Here is a 25,621-nt window from a genome sequence, read left to right as displayed (position 1 = left end):
CCGTTGAGTGTATCTTAACGTCATGACGGCATTGTGAAAAATATAGACGGTTTTTTTGCATAATTTGTTCTTTTAAACAACTATTGGTAGCAAATGCTAGCTATCATATTTCCTATATGAAACGTTCTATACCTCAACTAGTTTGCTAGCTAGCTGGCTAGCTGTCGACTTTGCATTGTACATATTTACTGGCAATATTTCCGTCTATAATTTATTATATACAATTAAAAAGCAAAAACAAGATTATTTAAAATAAATTGGCAGATACAATGGCAAAGGGAAACGTGCCATGATATCAATTTTGACATTTTCAGAGGAAATATAACAATGCTTTATCAATTCCAGAAGTACCGGATAAAGGCCACTAGGTGGCAGTATTCACATCCGGGGCCTTCAAAGGGTGAGTATGGTTACTTTTGTGACTTTATTTGAATTTTTAGTGTTCTTTATACACTTGAGAATGGTTTTACTTAAAAAAATTTCCTCTTCAGTTAAAGCTAGCAGGCTACTTTACTGTACTTACCGTAGCGACCCCAAATCACCACTGTTAGTCGTTTATATTATTGATCGATTTACCCATCAATTTGTATTCATAACCATATCTGATGTTAGCATTTAACCATGTTTCACTGTCATTTTCAGCAGCATTAATCAGGATGTTGCCTCTTTTTTTTTAAATGAGTCTCCTCTGTGACTTGCAGTTTTATGACTCTTTATCAGTCTGGTGTCAGAAAACCGAAGCTACTTCCTGGCAGCTCTGAGGATAGGTGTGTTTTGTTTACATGGCTGACTAACTTAATGAGGGGAGTTTTACATAGGAGAAATCATATACCAGCAATAGCTAAACAAATAAATACATTCTTGGAGATAAGAAATACTTGACACGCTGCAGGGTGTCCCTATAGTCTGAACATATAGGCATAAAAAATAATTTATTAGTAGAATTGTAAATATATGTATGTACAGTACAGTATATATTTTTTAGATTTAATATAATTGAATATGTATACATTTTTTTATTGGTTTTTAACACCCCATAAGGATTTTTTTCTACGTTTTTCTTGTGTAAACACTTTGTAGGATGCTTTTTTAGAGGATATCAACTATGAATATCCATTTCATATGCTTTTCTTTTATGTTTTCTACTTAATTTCCATTATTGTGAGAATTAATATCATCCACCCACAGCACTTTTTTTCTGACTTTGTTTATTCATCAAATAATGTTCGACAAAATACAATTTCAAAACTAGCAATGTTGATTTATGGTGCAACTATCAATATGTTTGTAGAGGAGTCTTGTTTTTCGGCCTTATTGTGTCTTTCCACACTGCCACTAGAGGGAGCTGTGGGGATTTGTAGTTGGTGGCAGTCAGTCATTCACAAAGACAGATACAAACTATGTACAGTCCAGTCCAGTCCAGTCTAGTCCAGGCAGTCTTAGTGTTTATTGAGTCGGAGCAGAAGGCCTGGTAAACGCTTTGAAAGTCAGCATTGTGGGTGTGGTGGCTGTGCGGTTGGGTCGTACCATCGGTGCACATCTCATGTTTCCCGTGCTAAACATGCACTGCAGCGGCCACAGCACCACCACCACCAGCAGCACCATCAGCATCACAAACAGCATCATCCTCTTCCAGTCCGCCAGCTGGTGCAGCAGCCCCACGTGCCGCTGCGGGCTCCGGACGGGGGCGTCACCCGCCGCCTTGGTGGCCCCAATGTCGATGCAGATGCACAAGGCGCTGAGGCTGTCGGATGCCGGCCCGGCGCTTTTGTAGCACAGCTTCTCGCCCTCCAGCCACACTGGCTCCTCCTGCTGCTGGTGGCTGGGCAGCTTGTGTAGCATGTCGTGGTTGGTGGGCAGGGACGGTGGCCCGCCCTCGGGCAAGGTGGTGCTCTGGCGGCAGAAAGGGCAGAAAACGTGCGGCGTGGTGCCCGCCTCGCCCGTTTCTGCCGCCATGATGTCATGCTCTGCCGGCGAGATGGCCATGAGACGGGAGAGGCACTCCAGGCAGAAGGTGTGGGTGCAGGCTAACAGCTTGGGGGTCTTGAAGACGTTGTCATAGGTGTTGTAGCAGATGGGACACTCCGGCTGGCTCACCGTGGACATCTTTTGGAGCTCGCCCCCAGAATCCTGGGTGGCGGCCTGCATGTGCCAAACCTGCGGCGACTGATCCATCACTGATCTTTGGATTACAGTCCAAAACTGTAGTGTTGTGTCCACTTGTGTGCACTCTTATGTCCTGCTCTGTCCTGAAGACATAAATGAAGGACATTTTTTAATGGGGTTAAAATGTCACCGTGCCTGCTAGCTAGCAGATAATGTAGCATTTTGGTGGGAATAAGCTAGTTGTCTACGATACACATTTTATATTATACAGAGTTTTGACTCAAAAGCACCATTTTCCCTCTCCGTGCTCTTTCACTGCTTGGTTGGGTAGTGTAGTCCTCTGCTTTGCTAGCATGGGCGTAACTAGCAGAAAAATAGCTGTATTGTTTCTGATGATGTACAACTCATTTCATGAATGTGTCTCTGACTTCCTGTCCCTCCCGACTCTGTTTTTCCACTCCTAACTAGGGCACTATATTTGCCTACTTACTTTGACTACAGTATGTACATTTAGAAATTATATCTACCTAGCAACACTACAATTCAATTGATGGTGCTGTGCCTGCTAGCTATAGCTATTTTTTTTTCATCTCTCAGATTTACTATACTACATATACTACCTTTCAAGTCGCTGAAAAATTATAATGATGACCATAGAGGCGTGAATGTAACTTAAAGGAAAGGGATGAACACTAAGTCGAATAAGTACATGGTTAATGCATGCCACAGTTTGACCCTGGAACAGCAGAAACATGGCTCAGATGCTGTGATGCTGTCCAGCAGGTGTTCCTCCTCCATCTGTGTGAACGATGAGAGCTACACAAAGTCCCTGTTTGTTCCCGCTTGTATCGCTCCATCTACCCTTGGAATTCCTACTCCCCCCAACCCCTCCGTTTTCTTCTCATTTAGAAATAATGTGCAAAATCCCATTTGTCCTATCAGTTAATTAACTGAACTGCTGAAGTCCATCTAGATAAAATTCCCTGTTTTTTTTTTAGAACAAAAATGTAAACAGCCTGGGGATGATTGGTGTGTGTGATGCAAAGTGTGTCACACAGTTAAATATTGACTCACATTGGGATGTGCGGGGTGGTGCAGCTCCTTAGGGGATCAAGTATCTAAGATCATGGCCGTGCAATAGAAGAATCAACTTTGTGATGGTCTGAGCCGCACTGTGTTTTTTTTAATCACCAGTATTTTAGTATTTTCATTTGAAAGTCTTGCCATCTTTTGTTTCAATAAACCAGCAGCAGTTTGTCCAACCTGCATTACCGTCTTCAGCCCCGGGGGGGCCTCGCCTAACAGGTTTACGCTTCTCCAGCTTTAGAAACAAAACCAAAAAAATGAAAGACTGTGTCATTTTGGACATTCGTTCATGTAACGTTGATGTGTTCAGTACGTAAAAACCACCGCATTTTCTTGCACTTTTGTATACATAGTGCTTTTCCAGAAAATTATACATACATACATATATACATACATATAAATTATACATCTATTGGTTCATATTCAATTGTGCTAATTTTTCTACCCTTTGTATTGAGTTGTGGAGCAGCTACACACAATAACCTGCACAGAAAACTTTTTAGATTTTGCAGAATCTGCACCTATTCCTGCTTTAAGGTGACTCGTGTCATTGATGGTGGCATGACTTTAAGGCTTGGCAAACATAAGGTTAAGACGTGAACATGTGTTTTTCTTCATCTCATCTATAGTTCTGTCAGAACTGACGTGATTGGTCAAATATTGCCATTTAATTGTTGTGGTTTTTTTGGGACCTATTTCGATCTTTTTTGACCTATAAATGTAGTTCGAATGTTGTATTCCCGAGTTAAACCATGCGAAAATTTCAGATAATGAGGTTTGTGTATTTAGAGAAGTTTGGTATGGCTCAAAACGCTTGGTTTCAGAAGGCGTGGTAAAAAGAAGAGCGGACTTCCTTATATGGTTTATAGTTAGGAAGCACTTTGGACGTGTGACTAATCACTGCGGAGTGGACATGCCCGAAGGCGAGCCGTGGGTGGAATAAATTAAAACAGATCGTTTTGGCAGGAAGCAACAATCAAAGGAAATACAGCTGGAATAGGTGCAGATTCTGGAAAATCTAAAAAGTTTTATGTGTGGGTTATTGTGTGTAGCTGCTCTATAGGAGACCACAACTCAATACAAAGGGTAGAAAAATGAGCAATATAGGTCCCCTTTAAATTATATATGTATTATAATTCGATAATGAGCCCTCCAACAGTATCCTTAAAAGCGTCAGTAGTATTATAGTATGACTATGGGAGGAACAGTACAGTAGGATGACACCCGAGTGGAGCTCTAGTGTGTACAATTGGGGTGGGGGCAAGTGTGGTTTGTAAACAAAACCAGTATAGTCGTTTTGTGTAAATGTAAACAAAAGCTTGTAACAATGTATCCCGTAACAAGAATTGTTGATGATTAAAGTGGAATACTTGCATTTGTCAGTAGGCTGACTTGAAACGGATACAAGCAGCTTTTCCGGATGAATATTATTTGGAATGGGAAGTCCAGCTATGTTCCGGCAAGGCTGGTGTCACTGTGTAAATAACAACACTGGCTTGTGTTGTCCCAAGCCAATCGGGTGAAAGCAGTCGTGATGGCAACCTCTGAAGCGCAGGTCAGTTTGAAATGCACATTCACAAGACACAATATTAGGTACACTTGACGTTACCATCATAATATAAACAGTCTATCGTTATAGAAGTAATGAGGCGTTCATTGACTAGTGGATTTATTATTGTAGTTATACTTTCCGCATCACAATGATCTGTTTCTAACATTTTGATGATTGTTTTCATCTTACAGTTTGCCCACAAGCTTGTTTACGAATGCAAGGCCAGAGATATGGAAAGGGATGGCAAATGTTTAAAAATGATGAATGCTATTGACTCAAGGCGGCACGCAGCTAGCGACAATATGGGTTGAATATCTGCGAGCTCCGTCAAATATTAACTCCCCGAACGGCAAAGGATTAAACTCCTCTGTTGTGATAACCGCTTTATCACCTGCACGTGTCGTTTGTTTTTTTTACCTGTGCTACTGACCTACAGACAACGGCACACACGTTTCTTTGTTATCTCAGCACAACCGTCGCTTCAACCGACACGGCGGCGCTGCTTGCCCTGCCAGTTTTTACAACCTAATGCAAGAGCCGTAACTTGAGTTAACACAGTCACAGGCTGACTGAACAGACAAATAAACATGTGACATTGTGGTATTTTTAACTGTAATATTGTGTAAAAATTCCATTATTGGTAATTGTATGATTATTAAAAATATATAATACAAGATATATATATTTAAGAAATAAATCTAATAATATATCACCATTTATTATCACTCTATGGTTACATTACCTTACATTTCTTTGTGTGTTTAAAAAAAAAAATCAAATTTCTAATACAGGAAGTGGATGAATATAATAGTACCAGATGGAGGGGTAAGATTTAATAAGCTTTGCTTCTTCCTACTCCTTTTGGACATGTGGAACTGTGGGTTGACTTATGTGATGTATTCCATTTTAACTTGATGCATGTTCAAATAAAATTAACCCATTACCATAATATTACTATTAAATATTATGACATTTCTTATGACAACTTTAGTAAACATTATTTCCTTCCATACTATTCATTTATTATATAATATATATTTTTATCTATTAAATTATTTCATATTTTATTATAGCTTTACATGTAATTATTTCAATATCCCTCCAGTAATAGAGTAATAATCAATAATAAAAGAATTATTGTAGATAATTAAATGTGATGTATTTTTATTTATAAACTTTTTTTAGCCCCAAATAAATGTATGTACATAAAATAAAATAATATTATATGCTGTATTTCATTTTGCATTGAATAGCCATGACTTTGTAAGCAATTATAATTGTGGTAACCAAAGCGCCCTCTGCTGGAGATTCACTGTACAGCATTTCGCTTACAGTATATTGTATAGTATATTGTACAGTATATTGTTTGTGCTACCAAGCTATATATCACATAAGAAATATTGCTTTTTAACTTGACCCCATTAGTATGGGGCACACTTGGTTTCTATTTTAAAAAAACTATAAAAAGTAACCAAAATATAAAAACCATTTCTAACACAGCCTGAAAAGAGAGCATTGTTGTCTTTGAATGCGTTTTGAAAAACTTTTTTTTTTTAGCTACAGCTCTGGCACAGCAGCAAAGTGATGATAAAACCTGGAAAGAAACACGAGTGGGATGTTTTACCTGAGTTGTCCTCTTTGTGTCCCTCAGGCACAGTAAAGCAGCATCGTTATCTTGTCGTTATAGCCCTGAGGCTCACACATACAATAGTCCACGTCGTCAAGCTAACTTAACTTTAGTCTTGCTGTCTTTGTGTCCTGCTATCACCTTGTCTGCTTTGTCACCTCCCCTTTTAGCACTTCATGCTAATCACTACAAACTCTGGCGGGGTGGGGCGGGAAGGAGGAAGAACCCCCCACCATCCCCCCAACCAGGAAGTTAGTTCACCTTAACTGCCCTAACATTAATCAGTATGATTACAAGGGAAAAAAGTTTTTAATATTAATACAGTAATACAGGAACACAATCATGTTTTGCTTGGCTTGGACTCAATTCATATTTCACATTTAACTTATTTTTTAGAATAAAATGTCTGGTTTTATCAAGATAAAATAGTAGTGTTTATCTGTTATACTAGATGTCTCTCAATGCTAATGGTATATTCCGAGAAAAATCCGCCCATATTTTATTGAAATTGGATGCAATTTCCTTTTGGAATATGTGTAGATATTTTTGTTTCTCGGTGGTATTCTTTTATTATGTATCATTCTGGTTTTATCAAGTTAAAATAGTAGTGTTTATCTGTTATCCTCGATGTGTTAATGGTATAGTCCGAGAAAAATCCGTCCACTATTTCTCTCCAAAAAATAAACCGTTTTTCACTGCATAAATTAATAACAAATAATAAAGCCTGTCATGTAGCGCATGGTGGTTTCAGTATACAGTACATGTAATGCTACGTGCTAACAGGTCTGACCAGTAGATGGCGGTAAAACAGCAGATTTGTCGATGGGACGGAACATTAAAATGTGAGTATGAGGTTTCAGTGTGTTGTATTTTCCTTTGTACTTCCTGCTGGTTAATGTCTCCGTAATCACCATCAGGGCATAATAAATGTCATTGTCCATTCTTCTCTTGTTTTTTTTTTTTTTTTGCTAGGCGTCTGGGAACAAACTAACAGCAACTAACAGCGGGGACTTCCAACTAAGCCACGCAGAGCCTGGCCCTTTAAGAAGTACTGCATTATGGGAAGTTGAGTATTGCACCAACCATTGTCGTCTGCGTCCTGATTGGCTGTATACTATCGTCAATCAGTGTCCTGCATGCCTGCTGTGATCATGGCTACCGAACTAGCTAACCGTATGAACTAGCTAACCGCCAATACCGTAAACAATAGAATAAACGGAAGAAGCTAACCGTGTGAAGAAAATACGACAACAGGAGAAATATGTTTCAACGAGAATACAAAAGCAGCAAAGTACAGCGGAACGGCACCACGACAACAAACCGTGAGTCACTTAATGTTTGTGTCCAACCTCGTCATTGATTATTAAAATTCTAACGAAATTGGAACTTTGAAAGTGTTTATACAAGAGAGACATGTGAGACAATGTTAATATCTGTCTGAGAAAAGCGTATAAAATGTATGGTATGGGGATTTACAGCTTTACGGTATATAATAATTGCTAATGATTACGTAGGCGACTTCTCGCGATAAACGAGGGAACGCTGTACAGAATAAAATAGCATTTTTCAAGTAGAAGTTTGCAATGTTATGTGAAAAAAGTAGTTATGGTTCGAAAATATATGTATGGGGGGGTCGCAAATTTTATTAAAATGAAAAAGTCATGGTATTATAACAAAAAAGTTATTTTTATGTGGGGAAAAAACTTAAAAATTAATAATTCTGCAAAAGAAAAAACAAATTTACAATAATATTTTAAAATATGTTCTGAGAATAAAATAGCATTTTCAAGTAGAAGTTTGCAATATTATGTGAAAAAAGTAGTTATGGTTCGAAAATATCACAATACTGTAGGGGGGGTCACAAATTTGATTAAAATGAAAAAGTCATGGTATTATAACAAAAGTTATTTTTATGTGGGGAAAAAAACTTTAAAATTAATAAATTCAGCAAAAGAAAAAAACTGAAATTTACAATAATATTTTAAAATATGTTCTGAGAATAAAATAGCATTTTCAATTAGAAGTTTGCAATGTTATGTGAAAAAAGTAGTTATGGTTCGAAAATATCACAATACTGTAGGGGAGGGGGGATCGCAAATTTGATTAAAATGTAAAAGTCATGGTATTATAACAAATAAGTTTTTTATGTGGGGAAAAAAACTTTAAAATTAATAAATTTTGCAAAGGAAAAAACAAATTTACAATAATATTTTAAAATATGTTCTGAGAATAAAATAGCATTTTCAAGTAGAAGTTTGCAATGTTATGTGAAAAAAGTAGTTATGGCTCGAAAATCATCACAATACTGTAGGGGGGGAAATCGCAAATTTGATTAAAATGAAAAAAGTCATGGTATTATAAGAAATAAGTATTTTTTATGCGAGAAAAAACTTTAAAATTAATACATTCTGCAGAAGAAAAAACAGAAATTTACAATAATATTATTTTAAATTGTATGTCTTAATTTTTCTCTGTACAATTTGTAATACTAAAAGAAAATTAAAGCCTTAATATTTAAAAAAATATAACATTTCCTGAGATTAAATTTGGAACGCAAAGAGAAAAAGTCAATATTACAAGAATAACAAGAAGATTGCCCTAACCTACAGTCATGGAAAAAATCATTATTATTACAAGCATTGTTTCTTCTTCATTTTAAGGTACAAAAAAAATTGCTCAAGAGTTTTGGCAGTACAACGCCATACTTAAGCTATTGATGGAAAATACCGTAGAAGTACTCCAATGTCTTTCCTTACCTTCAGTTCCTGGTAATCACTAATAGCTTAGCTTGACACTCAGGCGTGGGTTAGTTAGTAACCTTCAAGTAAAATTTTGCAGTCTCATCCGGTATCAATAAAGTCACGTTTTTCTGCACGGTTTCACAACCTCTTTGAGGAAGATGGAGAAAATAAAAATGTCTGATATTCCTCTTCCTGGAATATCACCACCAATATTGATGAAACTTTCAGTAAACGTAATAAAAGTGGGCAAATACGAGAAGGATACACGTGAGTTGTTTGCAGGAAGGATGTCAAATGACGTCATGTCACCTTGGTTAGCACATTATGACTAAGAAGCACCAATAGCTAGCTAAATGACAAATAGCCTTCCCGGGTCACCGTTTATTATTCATTGACGTTGGGCTCACAATTAGAATTAGAATGCTACACGCTCACATAAGCCGTAGTTTGTGTGTTGTTGTGTATATTAGCATGCTCAAGATTATTTTACAGTGCATGAAACCATGGCCTAGAAATTAGCGTAGCACAGTCGACTAATACGTAAACACAAACACTATGTCCTTACAAGCAATAACGGTTATCTTTATGACTCGCCTTCTTTTCCACCTCAACCTTGACCCTTTTTTTATTTTCAAAAACTTTTTAAGACCTTATCATTGCTCATAAGCCGTGTTTCCATTACTAACATAGCTAACATATACTGTATCATCATGTAAGGTCCACAAGCAAATATTCTTAATAAAGTAAATTAGCATATACAATTACCATGTGTATGTCTAATTCTTAATACTTTTTAAGTTTTTTTTAAAAGACTTTATATAAATTATTATAATACCGTATTTTCCGGACTATAAGTAGCACTTTTTTTTCATAGTTTGGCTGTTCCTGCGACTTATACTCCAGAGCGACTTATACATTAAAAAAAACTGTTTATGTTACATAAACACTGGACATTGTTTGTTTATTTTTTGTGTAGCTGTACCATTATGTTAGCATATCTTACACCTATTCAGCCTGTTCTCTATTCTTTTATTGTTAAAATTTGCCTTCCAAGAGGACATAATGTCTAAAATAAATTACCCACAAAAAATGCGACTTATACTCCGGAGCGACTTATAGTCCAGAAAATACGTTATATGAATTAATATAATTGCAATTTGAGTTTATTATATATGTGGCCAAATCACATGATATATTTAATCTAATTAATTATTGGAATTAATCAATTTTTTTAACTGTCTTATAGATGATATCACACAACTCTGACCGAGCACCAGGACAACGTGAGAGGTGTCCTGACTGGGCTACCAATACTCTACACACATATGGCAGGTGAGTCTGGGTTGCTATGGTAACAACCGTGTTTGTTATAGAAAAATGTATTTATTTACATTACTGCATGACTAAAGGACTGGCGTGGGTACAGTGCCCCCTTGTGGCCATAAGCGTAACATACAACTAAAGCACACTTCCAAAGTCTCCTACAACAATGATAATGATGTAACGGGTGGCTAGACTAAACTTTAAAAGAACAGGCTAATTAGTGCAGTGTTGCATGTGGCTGGCCGTGGTGTGTTTGGGGGAGGTTTGGCTGTAGGACTTTTGCCCTTTAAAGTGTCACACTGAAAACAAGTAACCAAAACCACCCCTTTACAATGATAACTACAAAAAACGTGCACGGTTACACCTCGTTGCCTTTTAAACTATTTATAAATTATAAATGGAAATGCTCAGAATGTGCTAATTGCAAGAATGCTAGCAACCTATGCGGCTACATTGGAATAACATAACATATAGACAGTCGCTGAAGTGGTACACCTCAATCTGATATGCAAAATGCTAAATGTAGCACCCAGCAGTATATGTCCATAAAGCCACAACTGCTACCTATTTTCATTTTGGGAGTATCCCAACAAAATACAAATGCTAAACAAACTAATTGCTAGCATGCTAGTACTGCGTGGATTTATCTATAGCATATCTATGCGTGAACTGTATGTATGCAATTACGTATGCGTTAGTGGCGTGATACAGTATAATTTAAGTAGTATTTTGATTGAGGACGTCTGACACAGGTCTCTTTTGTCCATCTCCACTAAAACGTATCAACGGTAACATTGTGTGTGTATGTACAGTACTTTATGATAATAAAAGACAGCCACCACAAAATCATTTAGTGCCCTTGGAGCCTGTGTACGCAGGACACGTCTGGATTTAATTTTTAAAAAAACTTCCAAATACTGTACAAGGGTTGTGAACAACATAGGAAAGTATGAGTATCAAAAATATATGTACAATTCCAGTTCAAAGGGGAAAAAGGGTGCGACTTAGTGACAATAAATCCCCATGTTAAGACTTTTGGACATGTTAGGGATTTGACAATGTAAACAAATGCTGAGGTTGATGAGTGAGGTCACACAGGAGGACTTCTTGTAGTGAGCTGAGTCTTTAATCCACAATCTAAATGCTTTTCATTTCATTTGTAGAAGCTTCATCTTGTTTCCTGAAATCAGCAAACAACAATCAAGTTAAGCAGGTAAGCAAGTATTATGTATATACATGTAGGTGTATGTACGTGTATACGTGTACGTACGTGTGTACATGTGCATACATGCATGTAGTCTATGTAAACAGTTAACTATGTAGTTTAACAAGTTAGTACGTCGTTAGGATGTAGTTAGTATGTACAAACTACACACCACATAGTTTAACTACATATTGTGTAGTTTAACTCCATGTGTGTAGTTTAGCTACACGCAAACTACGTGGTGTGCAGTTAAACTACGCGGCGTGTAGTTTAACTACATGAAAACTATATACTGTGTGGTTTAACTATGTGGTGTGTAGTTTAACTACGCGACATGTAGTTTGACTACGTGCAAATTACGTAGTGTGTAGTTTAACTACATGCAAACTACACGACGTGTAGTTTAACTACATGCAAACTACGTAATGTGTAGTTTAACTACATAAAACTACGTAATGTGTAGTTTAACTATATACAAACTACATACTGCGTAGTTTAACTACGTGGCGTGTAGTTTAACTACATACAAACTACGTGACGTGTAGTTTAACTACATTCAAACTACGTACTGCGTAGTTTAACTACATAAAACTACGTACTGTGTTAAACTACATGCAAACTACACGACGTGTAGTTTAACTACATAAAACTAGGTACTGTGTAGTTTAACTACATTCAAACTACGTAATGTGTAATTTACTACATGCAAACTACGTAATGCGTAGTTTAACTACACGGTGTGTAGTTTAACTACATACAAACTACGTGACGTGTAGTTTAACTACATTCAAACTACGTAATGCGTAGTTTAACTACATGCAAACTACGTAATGCGTAGTTTAACCCACATAAAACTACATACTGTGTAGTTTAACTACATGCAAACTACATGACGTGTAGTTTAACTACATGCAAACTACGTAATGTGTAGTTTAACTATATACAAACTACATACTGCGTAGTTTAACTACGTGGCGTGTAGTTTAACTACATACAAACTACGTGACGTGTAGTTTAACTACATTCAAACTACGTACTGCGTAGTTTAACTACATAAAACTACATACTGTGTAGTTTAACTACATTCAAACTACGTAATGTGTAATTTACTACATGCAAACTACGTAATGCGTAGTTTAACTACATAAAACTACATACTGTGTAGTTTAACTACATGCAAACTACACGACGTGTAGTTTAACTACGTGGCGTGTAGTTTAACTATGTAGTTTAACTACACAGTACGTAGTTTGTATGTGGTTAAACTACCTAGTTAAACTACATGCCACGTAGTTTGCTACAGTTTGTAGTTAAACTACGTAATGTGTAGTTAGTGTGTAGTTTGTACTACACAATTAGTGCATAATTAGTACATAGGTAGCACATAGCAGTGCATAGTTAGTACATAATGCTAACAACATACATATGCATACGTGTATGTATGCATGTACTACGTACACATACTACGTACGTGCATATACACAGTCGTACACGTGTATGCATGTACATATTTACTGTAATAATAAGTCTTACCCAGTCCTTTGAGAAACTTGTTAACCCCACTTGGTTGTGGCTCAGGAGAAGAGTCCAAATATTCAGCCACTCTGACCTCAAACAGCCCTGCAGGAAAGCAACACACATTTGCTCTTTTTCAGTTCCCTTTGACTTGATGGGAATCGCACATGAGACCAAAGCGTCACCTCTCGCCGTGGCCTTGTGCAGCTCTCGCTCCTGAACGAAGCCGGCGAACATCTGCGACTCCATGAAAAGCTGCAGGAACTGACGCACGCCGCGGGACGGGTGAGACTTGCGGAAGGTGTCGCGTTGAAGCTCCCTGTTGCCCCCGGAGGACTCGACCATGTGGAGAGGGTAGTGGCCCACCAGCTCCACAAAGAAGCGCACAAAGGCCTCCGACACCAGCGAGCACAGGTCCACCGTCTCACCTGGATGATTGGGACGTGCATGTTAAACGACTGAGTTTCTTCCTCCTTAATTGACTAGGCTAAAATCCAAATAAAAAGTCAACACAGACCTTCAGTGTCATCTCCATCCTCCTGCCTCACAATGTCGTCTCTCTCCTCCAGAATCTGCTGCAGCGCCGCCTGTAGTTTACTGGGCAGGATGCAGTCCTCATCCCCCAGCTAGCAATCATCAGATTGCTGACATTATCTTACAGCTGATAGTGTTTCTAACTTCAGTTAGCTAAAAGTGTGCTAAATGAGAACCCCCGTCACTCCCACAGTAGACGGCTTTGTTTACACACCTGAGTGACAAACTTGTCTGCACACAGATCCACGATGAGAACCTGCAAAAAACAAGCCAGTCAACAATCAGTTCCTTTCAAACGTCAGATAAAGCTAAAGCTAAACAGCATGTTGATGCTAATGTGAAGGGTTTTTTTTATGTGTGAAATGGATCCATGATATATTAGTTTCTTCCTGAGCTACATAGGATGAGCTCCCATCATCAAAAAATGATAGTTGAGTAGACTAGATGATGAGGTATGACTGACCTCTTCTATGGGGAGCTCCAGCACCTGGGGCAAGCAGGGGGACAGCACCCCGATGAGGAATGGTGTTGGGGAGCAGCTGATGTCCAACATAGTGGCAGGAAGCACAGGCACGAAGGTGTGCTGCCAGGTGAATGGGTACAGCAGCGCCAGCACTGCATGGCCGCAAAGGGACAGCACACTGCAAGTCAATACACACACAAAAACACACTTAATACATGTTTTCCAACAAGAAATGTAATTAAGAGTGAGTGGGTGAGTGATGTGGGGGTGCACCTGAGTTTGTCAGCAACAAAGATGACCCTCCTCTCCAGCAGCAGAGAGGCAAACACCTGCAGGAGTCTCCCCACGCTCAGACACCCGAGCAAACTGTCAAAGTCTACATGCTCCAATCTGGAATCCACCGGACGACATAACGTCAGCACCTGCAAACACACACACACACAGAAGAGGATATGCTGTATGTTGTATTGACCACCAGGTGGCGGTGTTGACACGTTTTGCGGCTAAACTTTTACTTGGTGACCTTTTTGTTGATATAAATGGTGACGCCATCTCCGGACTGTGGCGCTTTCATAGCCAATTTTAATATGAACGCCACACAATTATAATATTGTTTGTCCATTCACATATGTTACAAAGGGTAATCTGTCCACTCATGTACATGCACTTGCACACACAATAATAATATATAATAACAATAACAACACAATAATAAATGTCACTCGGATACATCAGTCTGTCCATTCACATAAATAAGGGAAACTTTAGCCTTGCCATTCACATACAATATAAAGTTTTACATGTAATGTGACTTATCCACTCACTCACACATGAACATGTCTATCCATTCACAGACATATAATGGGAACTCTAGCCTCTCCTTGCACTTACACATCAACATCTGTCTGTCCATTCACATAAATAAGGGAAACTTTAGCCTTGCCATTCACATACAATATAAAGTTTGACATGTAATGTGACCTATCAAGTCACTCACACATGAACATGTCTGTCCATTCACAGACATAATGGAAACCAGCCTCTACTTGCACTTACACATAAACATCTGTCTGTCCATTCACAGACATACATTATATAACAATGTGTACTGTACAGTGGAAAAGGAGCATTAAAAAAAATAGTGAAACAAACCAATAATTTCCGGGGTGTAAAATGCACCATTGTTTAAGCCTTAACGTGTATATATTTCATATTTCTTACAGTATACCCAATGAGTGTTAAGTTGCTGTATGATGATGTGACCGGAAATGAGGATACTATTTTTGTCACTTGATTGTGCGGTGCTGGATGAGTGATTTCTGGTGTTGTCGTCCCCAAACAGACATCTAACAACACAATAGAGGCGTTCCAACGTGAGCCATATGAAACCAAAATAGCTTTCCTTTCCGTTTAAACACACCATGTCTCACGACCGGGGAGACGCAGACGAGTGGTTTAAGAGGAAGCATAGTGCTAATTAGCACTTCCATCCTGCGGTCTTACCAAGCACTGTTTGGGTCTTACCTCATTGCCAGAGCCGGGGAGGAAATTCTTGACTGTGACCGTGCGGCCGGGCGCCGGGAAGGGTGCCTCCATCACACTGCGCATGAAAGGATAAACCAGCGCCGGGGAGATCTCTCTGCGACGCTCCACCTCCTCTAAAATCTGTGTATTACAAATATAAATGAGCGTTTTTGCTCTTGTCTGGGAAGACCGTAGTAGACGCTGGACTGGTCGCCAGCCAATCACAGGGCACATAGATAAACAACCATTCACACCTACCAATTTGGAGCCTCCAATTAGCCTAACATGCATATTTTGGGAATGTGGGAGGAAGTACACAGAGAAAAACCCACTCACGCAAGGGGAGAAGAACTCCCAACTCCACACAGAGCTACATATCGTGCGGCTAGCATGACTAACCACAACTTATACGTCGCGTTAATACGCCACAGTATCTGCAGGGAACATTCTAGAAGCTGCAGGATTACCTTGGCAAACAGGTTGAAACAGCCCAGCTTGCTGACAACACAATGAACCTCCGGGAGCCTCTTGCCCTTTCCGCCAGGCTGTTAAGAAGACAAGAGTTTCATATGTCAGACACACCTACGGTACATACAGTATAGTAATAATGCTCCTTAGTCACACACGCACGTAATATCAGGAATAACCAGAGACTTTACAGGATACAGGGGTGGCGTCACAAGCATTTTGTAGTCTAACAACAACAAGAAACAATCTTTAGTAGCTATAAAACTTAAAAAAAAAGACTAAGCCAAAGCCACATAATTTCTCCCAACAAAAAGAAACTATTTTAATGGCTACAAAAACCCTGCAAGACAAAAGACTGGGGGAAATTCTTCTCACTTTCAGCCATGTGGTTTTGTTATTCGGTCTGCGATCCACACGCAGCCGACCTCCAACAGAGTTACGTAAGCGTGTGGACGACATGCCATGTCGTAACAATGCAAACACAGAGACAACGCCGTGACTCACGTTCCCACTCACCAGGATCTTACGACAGTAGCAGAACCAGCGGCTCCCATCCTCTCCCGTCAGGACGAAGGAGAACGTCTCACTGCACAAACGACATTGTTAACCACTAATGACCCCACTACCCTGACGTATGTAGGTGACACTCGACTACGCTATACTCTTCTGTACTGTGTTTCTATGTAAGACAGAGACTGTATGACTGGCAAAAGGGCTCACTCCGTTCATGCCATTGTTCTATGGAATAAGTGCTGAAACTAATGCACAGAGTGAACCCTCTTGTTGTTGCAATGCAGTGTAAACAAATAATAATAAGACTATAAAAGGTGACTATAGGGGTGTTATTTCATGTTCACAGAGCTCTAATTATGGTTTAACAGGTTCTCTATGCTCCAACTACTAAACTAACTAACCAACCAACCAAATACGAAGGCTGACCTCGGAGCGTGCACAGAAGGCTTCCAGTCTTGCGGGTCGGGGAAGCAAAACTTTGGGATGACCTTCAGCTGATCCTCGGCTTCCTTCGAGAGCCGTGATGACTTTTCAAACTAAAAACAGAACGCGAGTTTTACGTGAGGTCGAGTGCGTCCCCACCAGACGTCATCCAGGCAATAAGGAAGGCTACCCACCATTTTGGGGAACTGCTGCGTGATTTCCGGAGAGTAGCTGTTGCCCGGGGAGCCTTTCCTCAGGGAGACCACCACAAAGATCTGGAAGAGCTGCTGCTGCTGAGCCTGGATCAGGTCTTTCTCCAAGGTGCGGTAGCCAGGCCGGCGCTTTAGTGTCGACTGTTTGTAAACGGATCTCCTTAAACCTGCTGGACAACGCACAGTGACGGTGTATTGTCACAAGGAATGTCGGGACTTGGACGCAACGGGTAGAAGAGCGTAGAAGCTCCATTCTGGTGGACCCCATTATACACAGTCACTACTACAGTGAAGCATTATGGTCCTACAGCTGGATGAGAACGTAAGACTGGTTCTATTGTCCCGCGTGCTGCGTTCAGGTGAAGTCATGTCGCTAAGGCTTCACTGATGATGTCACCTTCCTGTCTGCTTATCACAAAAAAGCAAATTACAGACGTGATACCTTTGGTGTCGTCGTCAGGATCGCTTTCAGTCCCACTGGTCTCCTCTGATGACAGCAGTTAAAAAAAAAAAAAAAAAAAGATCAGTGAGGCTTTGGTCACATCTTTACTGTTGATGCATGCTAGTCCACATGTGTCACCTCGCATGGAAACTCCCTGGTTCTTTACTCGCTTCCTCCCTCGTTTGTCGTCAAATATGGTCTCGATCTTATTCACGTACTGTGTAGGGTGAGAAGAAGTGTATCTGGTAAAGCATGATTTTTTTTTTTTTTTTTTTACTTGTAGCCATTGCAGACAATCATGACGTAAAGGCTTTTAAGCAAGGAGGCTCTGATTCCGATACCGATCATCCAGGACTGAAATCGATACCGATACTGATAATGCTATTGGCTAATAATACTAATCGTGCTATTGGCTAGGTGTGCCGTACCATGGGACCCGAAAAGTATTCTCCAATAAAAAAGGACAGTGGTAACTAAGCAGTGCAGTGGCTCTTTTTTTTTCCAATACTGTACTTAATCAACTTGTAATGGAAGTCATACGTAGATCGAAGACCTGTACATTAGAGGTCATGTTTAACCTGACCCACTGGACTGTAATGGACTGTGATTCCAACAGGGACTTGAACACAGCATTAACAAGCCAAACAGGAACTGATATCGAATATTGAACATCTAAATAAGTGGAATTCCATGCCCATTTCCTGGAAAAAAACACGGATCTGAAGTTGCAGTTTGATCACAGCATTTCTATTGTATGGCGTGTACGGGTTTAGCCAGGTGGAAATACATTTTTGGCATATTTTGTTGTTTCAGAGCACACGTATATACAGGATGTACACTGATGGAGTCCATAGTCAACTACTCAATTCAAATGCACTCATTCCAAAGCCTTTTAATCAAGTCCCAGCACAGCATAAATGAATGTGATTAGCATTAGCGCTAACACATCATGAGTGGTAACCATGGCTGACCAACCAATACAAAAGACCACCCATTAAAGTAGCTGAATGGCTGTTACTAGTAAGTATTACAAGTATGAAGTTACCTTATTATTAAAGATTGTTCCGGCGCTTTCCACCGCCATGACGGGTGTGTTTTTGTTGCGCATGCATGCACCCTTTAAGTTGCACTACCACTGTCACTCTCCTTTACTTCCTTCTTGTACCGCCTCCAGTTTAGTCACAACGTCACTGGTTCTACCGCATTGCATCTAAACCACCGTCGCCGTGTATGACTTGAGCACAATACAAAATACAACTTACCGGAGGTGCTTTGTGAAGTTTCTGGGTGCTTATGTGTCGTTGTGGGGGTGCAGGCTTATGAGCGTCTGTCATGGTTGACGTCTGTACGGTTTGAGGTTTTGAATGCAGCTGAAAGAAGAGAATTTGTTATGATGGCAGTGTGATTACATTTGGATTGTGGCATAACGACAATGCTACCTTTCGAGTATGAGGTCTGGGAAGGGGGAGACACATGGGGGACTTTACATCCTCATAGGGGTGCTCTCGGGTCACGTCACCTGAAGGGTAAACCAATGAAGAGGAGAGACTGGAATTATAAATCCAAATTATACTCCCCTTATGGTAATGGTAATGGTTTTATTTCATTTGAACATGCATCAGATTACAATTGAATGCATCCCATAATCAGTTCACAGTTCCACATGTCCAAAAGGAGTAGGAAGAAGCAAAGCTTATTAAATCCTACCCCTCCCATCTGGTACTTTTACAATCAGTAACTGTTACATTTGTTCACTTCCTGCTTTCCTAATATAGTTTAAGGTGTTTTTTTTTTGTTTTTTTTACATTTTTTTTGGCTGGCTCCTGTGTGTTTAAATGATTAATATTAGTTCTGAAATCCAGGAGATAGCAGATTACAACATGGTCATAAATTATCCGCTTACAGTATAAGATGCCGTATTCAAGTAAGTATTAGTAGTAGTAGTATTAGCAAGTAGTATTTTCAAAAAGGAATCTCAGTATATGAATATAATACAGTAAATAACTTTGACAGAGTAGTGGCATTAAAACATACACTGGTTCAAACTTACAGATGATGTCTTCGTAAATATTATCATCGGAATAGGCGTGATGAAGGCCAGAGTGTCGGGTCTCGCCTCCCATGATGCCTTGCTTCCTCGAGGGACGTACGGCATCCTCATACTCAAAGGACCTCCTGTGGCATTATGGGAAGGAAAAGGAGTTTAATAATGTGTTTTGGTGTCATGTCATGATCACTTTAAGTGTTCTATATTATTATTATCAATCCACAGTCAAATTTGCATTTTCTAAGTGTAGCCTAGCTTGTTTGAGGTTATGTTTGCCAACAAGTCCAGACATGGACGTGTACTCCGGATCGAGTTACGTAAGTGAATGCCAATGTGTGAAGATGACAACACTGCTGTGATTCAAAAGGCCTTTTTCCAGAACGAAAAAGGCATAAATTGGTGAGATAATCTTTACAGAGCATCAACTCACCTGTTATTTTTATGCCTGGAAAGACCGTTGGTCCTGGGGACAGGACATGGTGGAGGTGGGAAGCTTGGCGGGTGAGCTACCCTTCGAGCCCTGCCACCGGGCTGGTTGCTCCACTTCCTGGTGTCATTTTTGTCTCCCTCGTACTGAAACGTTCGCTGAGGTTTGGGCGGCGGCTGAACCGTCCCGAGGGACTTTTTGCCTTTTTCCCAGAGCAGCCGGTCCCCCTCGAGGCTCCGCCAGAAGCTCCTTGACATGTAGAAGTTCCCGGTGGGCATGTCATCTTCCAGATCGTCAGCTGACAGAGGTAGAATCTTCGTCACAATACCCAAATCTGAAATATATTGTGATTTTTGTCCGCCAGGGACAGCAGGAGACTTGGGTCTTTGCGGTGCCTTGTGTCCTGGGCTAGCGGTTAATGCTTTGGATTCCCAAACATCTGAAGCCAAGCTCAGATCTTTAGCATGGAGGCCTCCAGGCATGCCCTTGTTTGAACATCCATTGCTCAGACATTCACCAGGCACGGGGTTCGCCTGCTGGCTGCGACCTTCCCACTGAGAGATCCTCTGTCTGATGTTACAGCCTTGCTCGGGAGACCGCTGGTCCTGCCGTCCGACGGCAGCCCCTTTCTGCCAATGTTCGATTTTAGCACCCCCTCGCTTGCCTTGCTCCACTCTCAGAGCCAGCATGTTCAGAGGGGGCGGAAGTCAACCTCCATTCAGCTCCGGTTCGCCATCAGTGACGACACCAAAAATCATTTGCGGTGCACTCTGACAATCCTGGAATAACAACAAAAAGGACATTCTCAAATAAACAACATGAAGTCTTGTTCTTAAGTGGGCACTCATTCTAAGACGATAATAAATTAACACTTTTGTAAATGAAAACTTGATAATATAATATGACAATATTATGTCTCTGTTTTCCTCGTCTCCCGCCTCCAAAGAGGCAGGAAGAGGTTTCACTCATTTGTTTCATAGAACAACAGCATGAATGGAATGAGCCCTTTTGTCAGTCATATACTCCTTTTGTCTTGGTGGGTGGAGGCGGGGCCGGTAGTATATACACACAGACATGGACAATTTAGAGTCGCCAATTAACCTAGCATGTTTTTGGAATGTGGGAGGAAACCTATATAGCAATTAATGCTAATTTATCGCCATTATTAACAAGTTAAAAAATTAATTGTATTGAACAATACAACAATAAAGTGCACAATAGAATCATATCATCAATAAAATAAATAACAGAAGCTGTGTATGTGTGTGTGTTCCTGCTTTCCTTTATCTTTCCCTCTTGCTTTCCACTACCACTCTCACTCCGTGTGTGAGACGTTTAGATGAATGACGGGTTAATCATTTCAAACAAGGAAAAAGAAGAAAAAAAGATGAAAACGTACGGTGTCTTCTCCTCCACGCCAACAGCTGCCGGTGTTGTGCCGAGTTTTACATCGCGGTGGTGCTTTTACGCTTCCACATCTCCATTTTGTACAGCTCACAGACCACCGAATCGTTACCTTTCGGTGTGAAGTACCTCCGTGTTTTTGACATCCTATTGCGACATATTTTATTCTCCCCTGACTCGCTGATACTCGACGCCGCGTTCGCCGCCATTTTTTTGATTCCGAGTGACGACGCATGCACGTGCCGTTCTTGCGTGATGACGTCATCGATTACGTCGTCCCAGCACTAATCCACACATCCCTAGTTGCCAATTACAATAACGGCTATGTGTAAACATGGGCCGGTATGAAAACAGTAGATAACCTTGGGTAAAAAAAAAATACATACATCTTCACAGGTGCATTTTGTGGTTGCAGTGAAGGTGCAATTAGGAATCATTTAACTTTAGCATGATGACAGGGTTGCTCATGTCAGGTCCCTATGCTAGTTTCACTCATATTATTACAAGGACACCTTCTGCAGATGACAGCCCCCTTAAACACTACGTCATTTTCAGATGCTATTGTCTTGTATTTCTAAACACACACACACACTCCTGGATGTCATTATTTTATTAGCATCACCAGTGTATCTGAGTCATGTCTGAAATAAGTACTCATTCTAAACTGCAGCTGGAGCCTGTAATTATGGACAGTCGGCGTCTGATCCGTCTTCCCGGAGCGCAGTGCAGGAAACACAACTCATGTCTTCCTGTGCAAATGCGCTGCATAAATATCAAGAGTATTTGGGTCAGTTCCGAGCGACACATTGTCATCCGAAGCTCATTCCAGTGTCTGCATACATTCGATTGAGGTCAGGCCAAAACAAAGGCGTCACTTGACTGTCCAACTGGTTCTCGTTATACACCCCCCCTACCCGAACTTCACCTCCTTCAATGGAATCTAGCTCATGTGATGACTAGGATCATTCTGTGAAATTTTGCACCCCCCCTACTTCTGTCTGTGTCGTTATGTGCCAAATATTTCATCACAGAAGCAAGTATACATGTTTTTGACAAAGGTCTTGTCGCTTATCCGGGTCATAGGAACAATAAACTATAACAATAATAAGAATTCATAATGAGCTTAAGCACCACATCCATATGAGTCATGATAACTAATTGATCAAATCATTAAATGGCAAAAAAAGCAGTCTACTAGACTTCATCTAAAGTCTTTGGATCCACCTTCCAAGCCTCCTCCTCCTCCATCTAACCCCAAACATGGTCAATTACTGTATGCTGGTGACAATCCTGGAGCAACTTGACCTTCACGCTCATGAACTTTGATGTGGAGGCTGGAGTATGAGAAGTCCTGCTTAAGAATTTGGCCCTTACTTGTCATTTTTTAGAAGGTAATAAGCCAACAAGAATTTAGAGAGAACTAAATAATGATGTTGCATCTTGCAGAAAGCCGCATCCCAACCACCAAAAAACAGGAATATCATGGCTTCCCCATTACCTTCGAAATCACAAGAGAGGACAAACAAGTATCGGATCGGGACTCGTATCAACAGATACAAAAAAAAAACTAAATCGGGACATCCCAAGTTCTAACAGTAGTCAAGTCAGGTTTATTTATATAACCCACATGTGTCGTCAAAGGGACGAAGCAATGCAGGTTTTCTTTCCAACCAGTTTCTCCAGCAGGTGATTTAATTGACAAGTTCCTTCCCTCAAACCAAAGGAGAATTAATCATTAAAATCAGCTGCTTTAGTGGAAAGAAAACCTGTAGTCTCCATGGCATGAGATTGACACCCCTGATATAGCCATTAATCACAAAAGAGCCTCAAAGGGCTTTACAAGCAGGCGACAATAGACTATAGACGACATCCCCGGATCTGAACCGACATCCGGGCAAGGAAAAACTCCAAAATTTGTGGAAAAAAGAACCCTTGAGAAGGAACTGCAGAAAGGGAGAATCCCACTTCCAGGATCACAATGATAATAAATGAATAGTCTCTGGAGAGCTAATTGAAAAGTGTTTCATTGTCTGACACAGTTTGTCAGAGACATCGCTCGTGCTTTGGCACCACGTTTACTAAACATGGCAAAACATCGGTAGTGGAAATGTGGTCATTACATGTTCCACTGTGGGTCTGCGTACACAGTTTCTTGCTTCACCAACAGTTTGGTGGATATTTCACGTTCATATTCACAAAAACAGTTCCATGTGAAATGCCATTGACAAATGAAAATATTATTTCTCTTGCTGGGAATCAACTCCAATAATTTCTGCCTCAGCTTGTTTCCTAAACAGAGGAGAAGCAGCGCATGGGGCAGGGCAGAGAGCGTATCGCGGCTACAGCCACGCCCATAAGTAGGATAGTGTCACTAGGGCATAAGAGACACAGTTGAACACATTTAAAGGCACCCACAGCCACTAAAAGGATCAGGAAGGTCAGGCTCCCGTCACGGCTACACTATCCAAAAATATCCCAAATAGGAATAAGTATCCACAAGAACAAAAAAGATGGTGACAGGAACAGGGTTACTGCATGTCACGTCTTGAGCTGACCCAACCCTAGTCAAGGCCTCGGGGGAATTCTGCAGGGCTCTGTCCAAAGCCACACAGCAATTCAAATATGAATTAGCAACAACACAGTAGAAATCTAAACTGTGACTTTAAGGAGCTTCAAAACAGTGTGACTGATGGCAGTATGATAATGGTAATGGGTTTATTTCATTTGAACATGCAGCAGATTACAATTGAATGCATCACATAATCAGTTCACAGTTCCACATGTCCAAAAGGAGTAGGAAGAAGCAAAGCTTATTAAATCCTACCCCTCCATCTGGTACTTTTACAATCAGTAACTGTTACATTTGTTCACTTCCTGCTTTCCATAATACAGTTTAAGGTTGTTGTTTTTTTTTATAATGTACCTCATACCGAAGTACAAGGTGATATGACCATACAATGACATTATGTGTACCATAGTAACTGTCAATATAGCAAGTATCACTTGCACGAGGATGGTAAAAAACTGATATATAGAATTGATATTATGAGACTTTTTTTCACTAAAACAATGATAGAAATGGTATCAAAAGCAATAAACTTTGTAAATATGCGATGTATTCCAAAGTAACGTATGCAAGTTCAAGGTGCGGAAGGCCTCATTCAGGACTCAAGTCCGTTGGCAGGTGGACTAGCGCACCCAGCCCACCTATTTTGTACTGAGCTGTGTTCACACTTGACCAATAAACCCCCCACCCTGGAGCATCCTTCCATTTTCTCGTGTACCATCAGCAGCACGCGTATCACAGTTTAAAAGTCAATGGTTGGCGTTTTCTGGGGGTGCGTTCAAAAGCGTTCAGGAGAACCAACCGACCTTCTCCTTACATGTCTTGAAACGGCAAAAACGACAGAAAAGTCCCATTATTGTGTACAACTAAAAGACAAGAAACGGCATTCATTGTCATTATTAGCTAACGGGCGACAAAACCCACAAGCTAACTTGAGCTTCATGACACACCGACGCGAGGAAGAAACAACAACAGCATTCAGGAGAAAGTTAATGATACAAAGTTTCACTTACCCGTTATTTGAATCCCAATTTTCGTCCTTTTTGGTGATGAAATGTCGGACTTAAAGTACATAACTGTTCAGTCGCCCCCATCGTCAATGAGCAAAGCTGCACTAACGGAAACGGAGAGTAAGTTACAAGCTCCTCAAAAAGTGCTAAGCAGCGCGTTTCACTTTATATTTATAACCGTGCACTCCAACAACAAAGAAAGTAGCCAAAAGAAAGAGACAAGCAGAGTTTTACAGTCTTCCTACTCCTCCTTCTCTTGGGGACATTTCGATAAGCAAAAGTAATAAAATCTTAACAATTTCCTGTTAAGATTTCAAAATAAAACTCAACACCATAGATCCGAGCTAAGGATTTCAAAATAAACCACTATTTCCTGTTTAAGCATTCTCAATAAAATTCAACGCCATATATCCGAGCTAAGGATTTAAAAATAA

General features: G+C 40.2%; 2 protein-coding genes and 1 long non-coding RNA gene across 4 annotated transcripts; 1 reads left to right on the top strand and 2 right to left on the bottom strand.

Annotated features, from left to right (window-relative positions):
• Positions 1–1,212: 1,212 nt before the first annotated feature.
• LOC131136810 (RING finger protein 223) lies at positions 1,213–6,500 on the bottom strand. Its single transcript, XM_058084073.1, has 2 exons — positions 6,369–6,500; positions 1,213–2,249 (listed from the first exon to the last, which is right to left on the bottom strand). The coding sequence occupies exon 2, from the start codon at positions 2,173–2,175 to the stop codon at positions 1,447–1,449; it is 729 nt and encodes a 242-aa protein (XP_057940056.1). The 5' UTR covers positions 2,176–2,249; positions 6,369–6,500; the 3' UTR covers positions 1,213–1,446.
• Positions 6,501–7,446: 946 nt separating this feature from the next.
• LOC131136811 (uncharacterized) lies at positions 7,447–13,694 on the top strand. The gene is made up of 4 exons (XR_009131814.1): positions 7,447–7,693; positions 10,359–10,444; positions 11,599–11,648; positions 13,295–13,694. It is a non-coding gene; the product is annotated as an uncharacterized LOC131136811 (long non-coding RNA).
• dennd2c (DENN/MADD domain containing 2C) lies at positions 11,274–25,476 on the bottom strand. Of its 2 annotated transcripts, none has more exons than XM_058084065.1 (19): positions 25,191–25,476; positions 20,211–20,986; positions 19,784–19,908; positions 19,173–19,252; positions 18,996–19,103; positions 17,872–17,950; positions 17,734–17,778; positions 17,274–17,461; positions 17,083–17,192; positions 16,660–16,729; positions 16,143–16,220; positions 15,676–15,816; positions 14,425–14,573; positions 14,152–14,329; positions 13,903–13,944; positions 13,672–13,780; positions 13,340–13,582; positions 13,173–13,259; positions 11,274–11,615 (listed from the first exon to the last, which is right to left on the bottom strand). In XM_058084065.1, the coding sequence occupies exons 2-19, from the start codon at positions 20,894–20,896 to the stop codon at positions 11,584–11,586; spliced, it is 2,550 nt and encodes an 849-aa protein (XP_057940048.1). In that variant the 5' UTR covers positions 20,897–20,986; positions 25,191–25,476; the 3' UTR covers positions 11,274–11,583. The 2 variants fall into 2 exon arrangements, with proteins under 2 accessions (XP_057940048.1, XP_057940049.1); XM_058084066.1 differs by having other exon boundaries at positions 17,274–17,458.
• Positions 25,477–25,621: the final 145 nt, after the last annotated feature.

Source organism: Doryrhamphus excisus, chromosome 10 (assembly GCF_030265055.1).
Source record: "Doryrhamphus excisus isolate RoL2022-K1 chromosome 10, RoL_Dexc_1.0, whole genome shotgun sequence".
NCBI classification, from domain to species: Eukaryota; Metazoa; Chordata; class Actinopteri; order Syngnathiformes; family Syngnathidae; genus Doryrhamphus; species Doryrhamphus excisus.
This window is presented reverse-complemented; position numbering and strand designations above follow the sequence as displayed.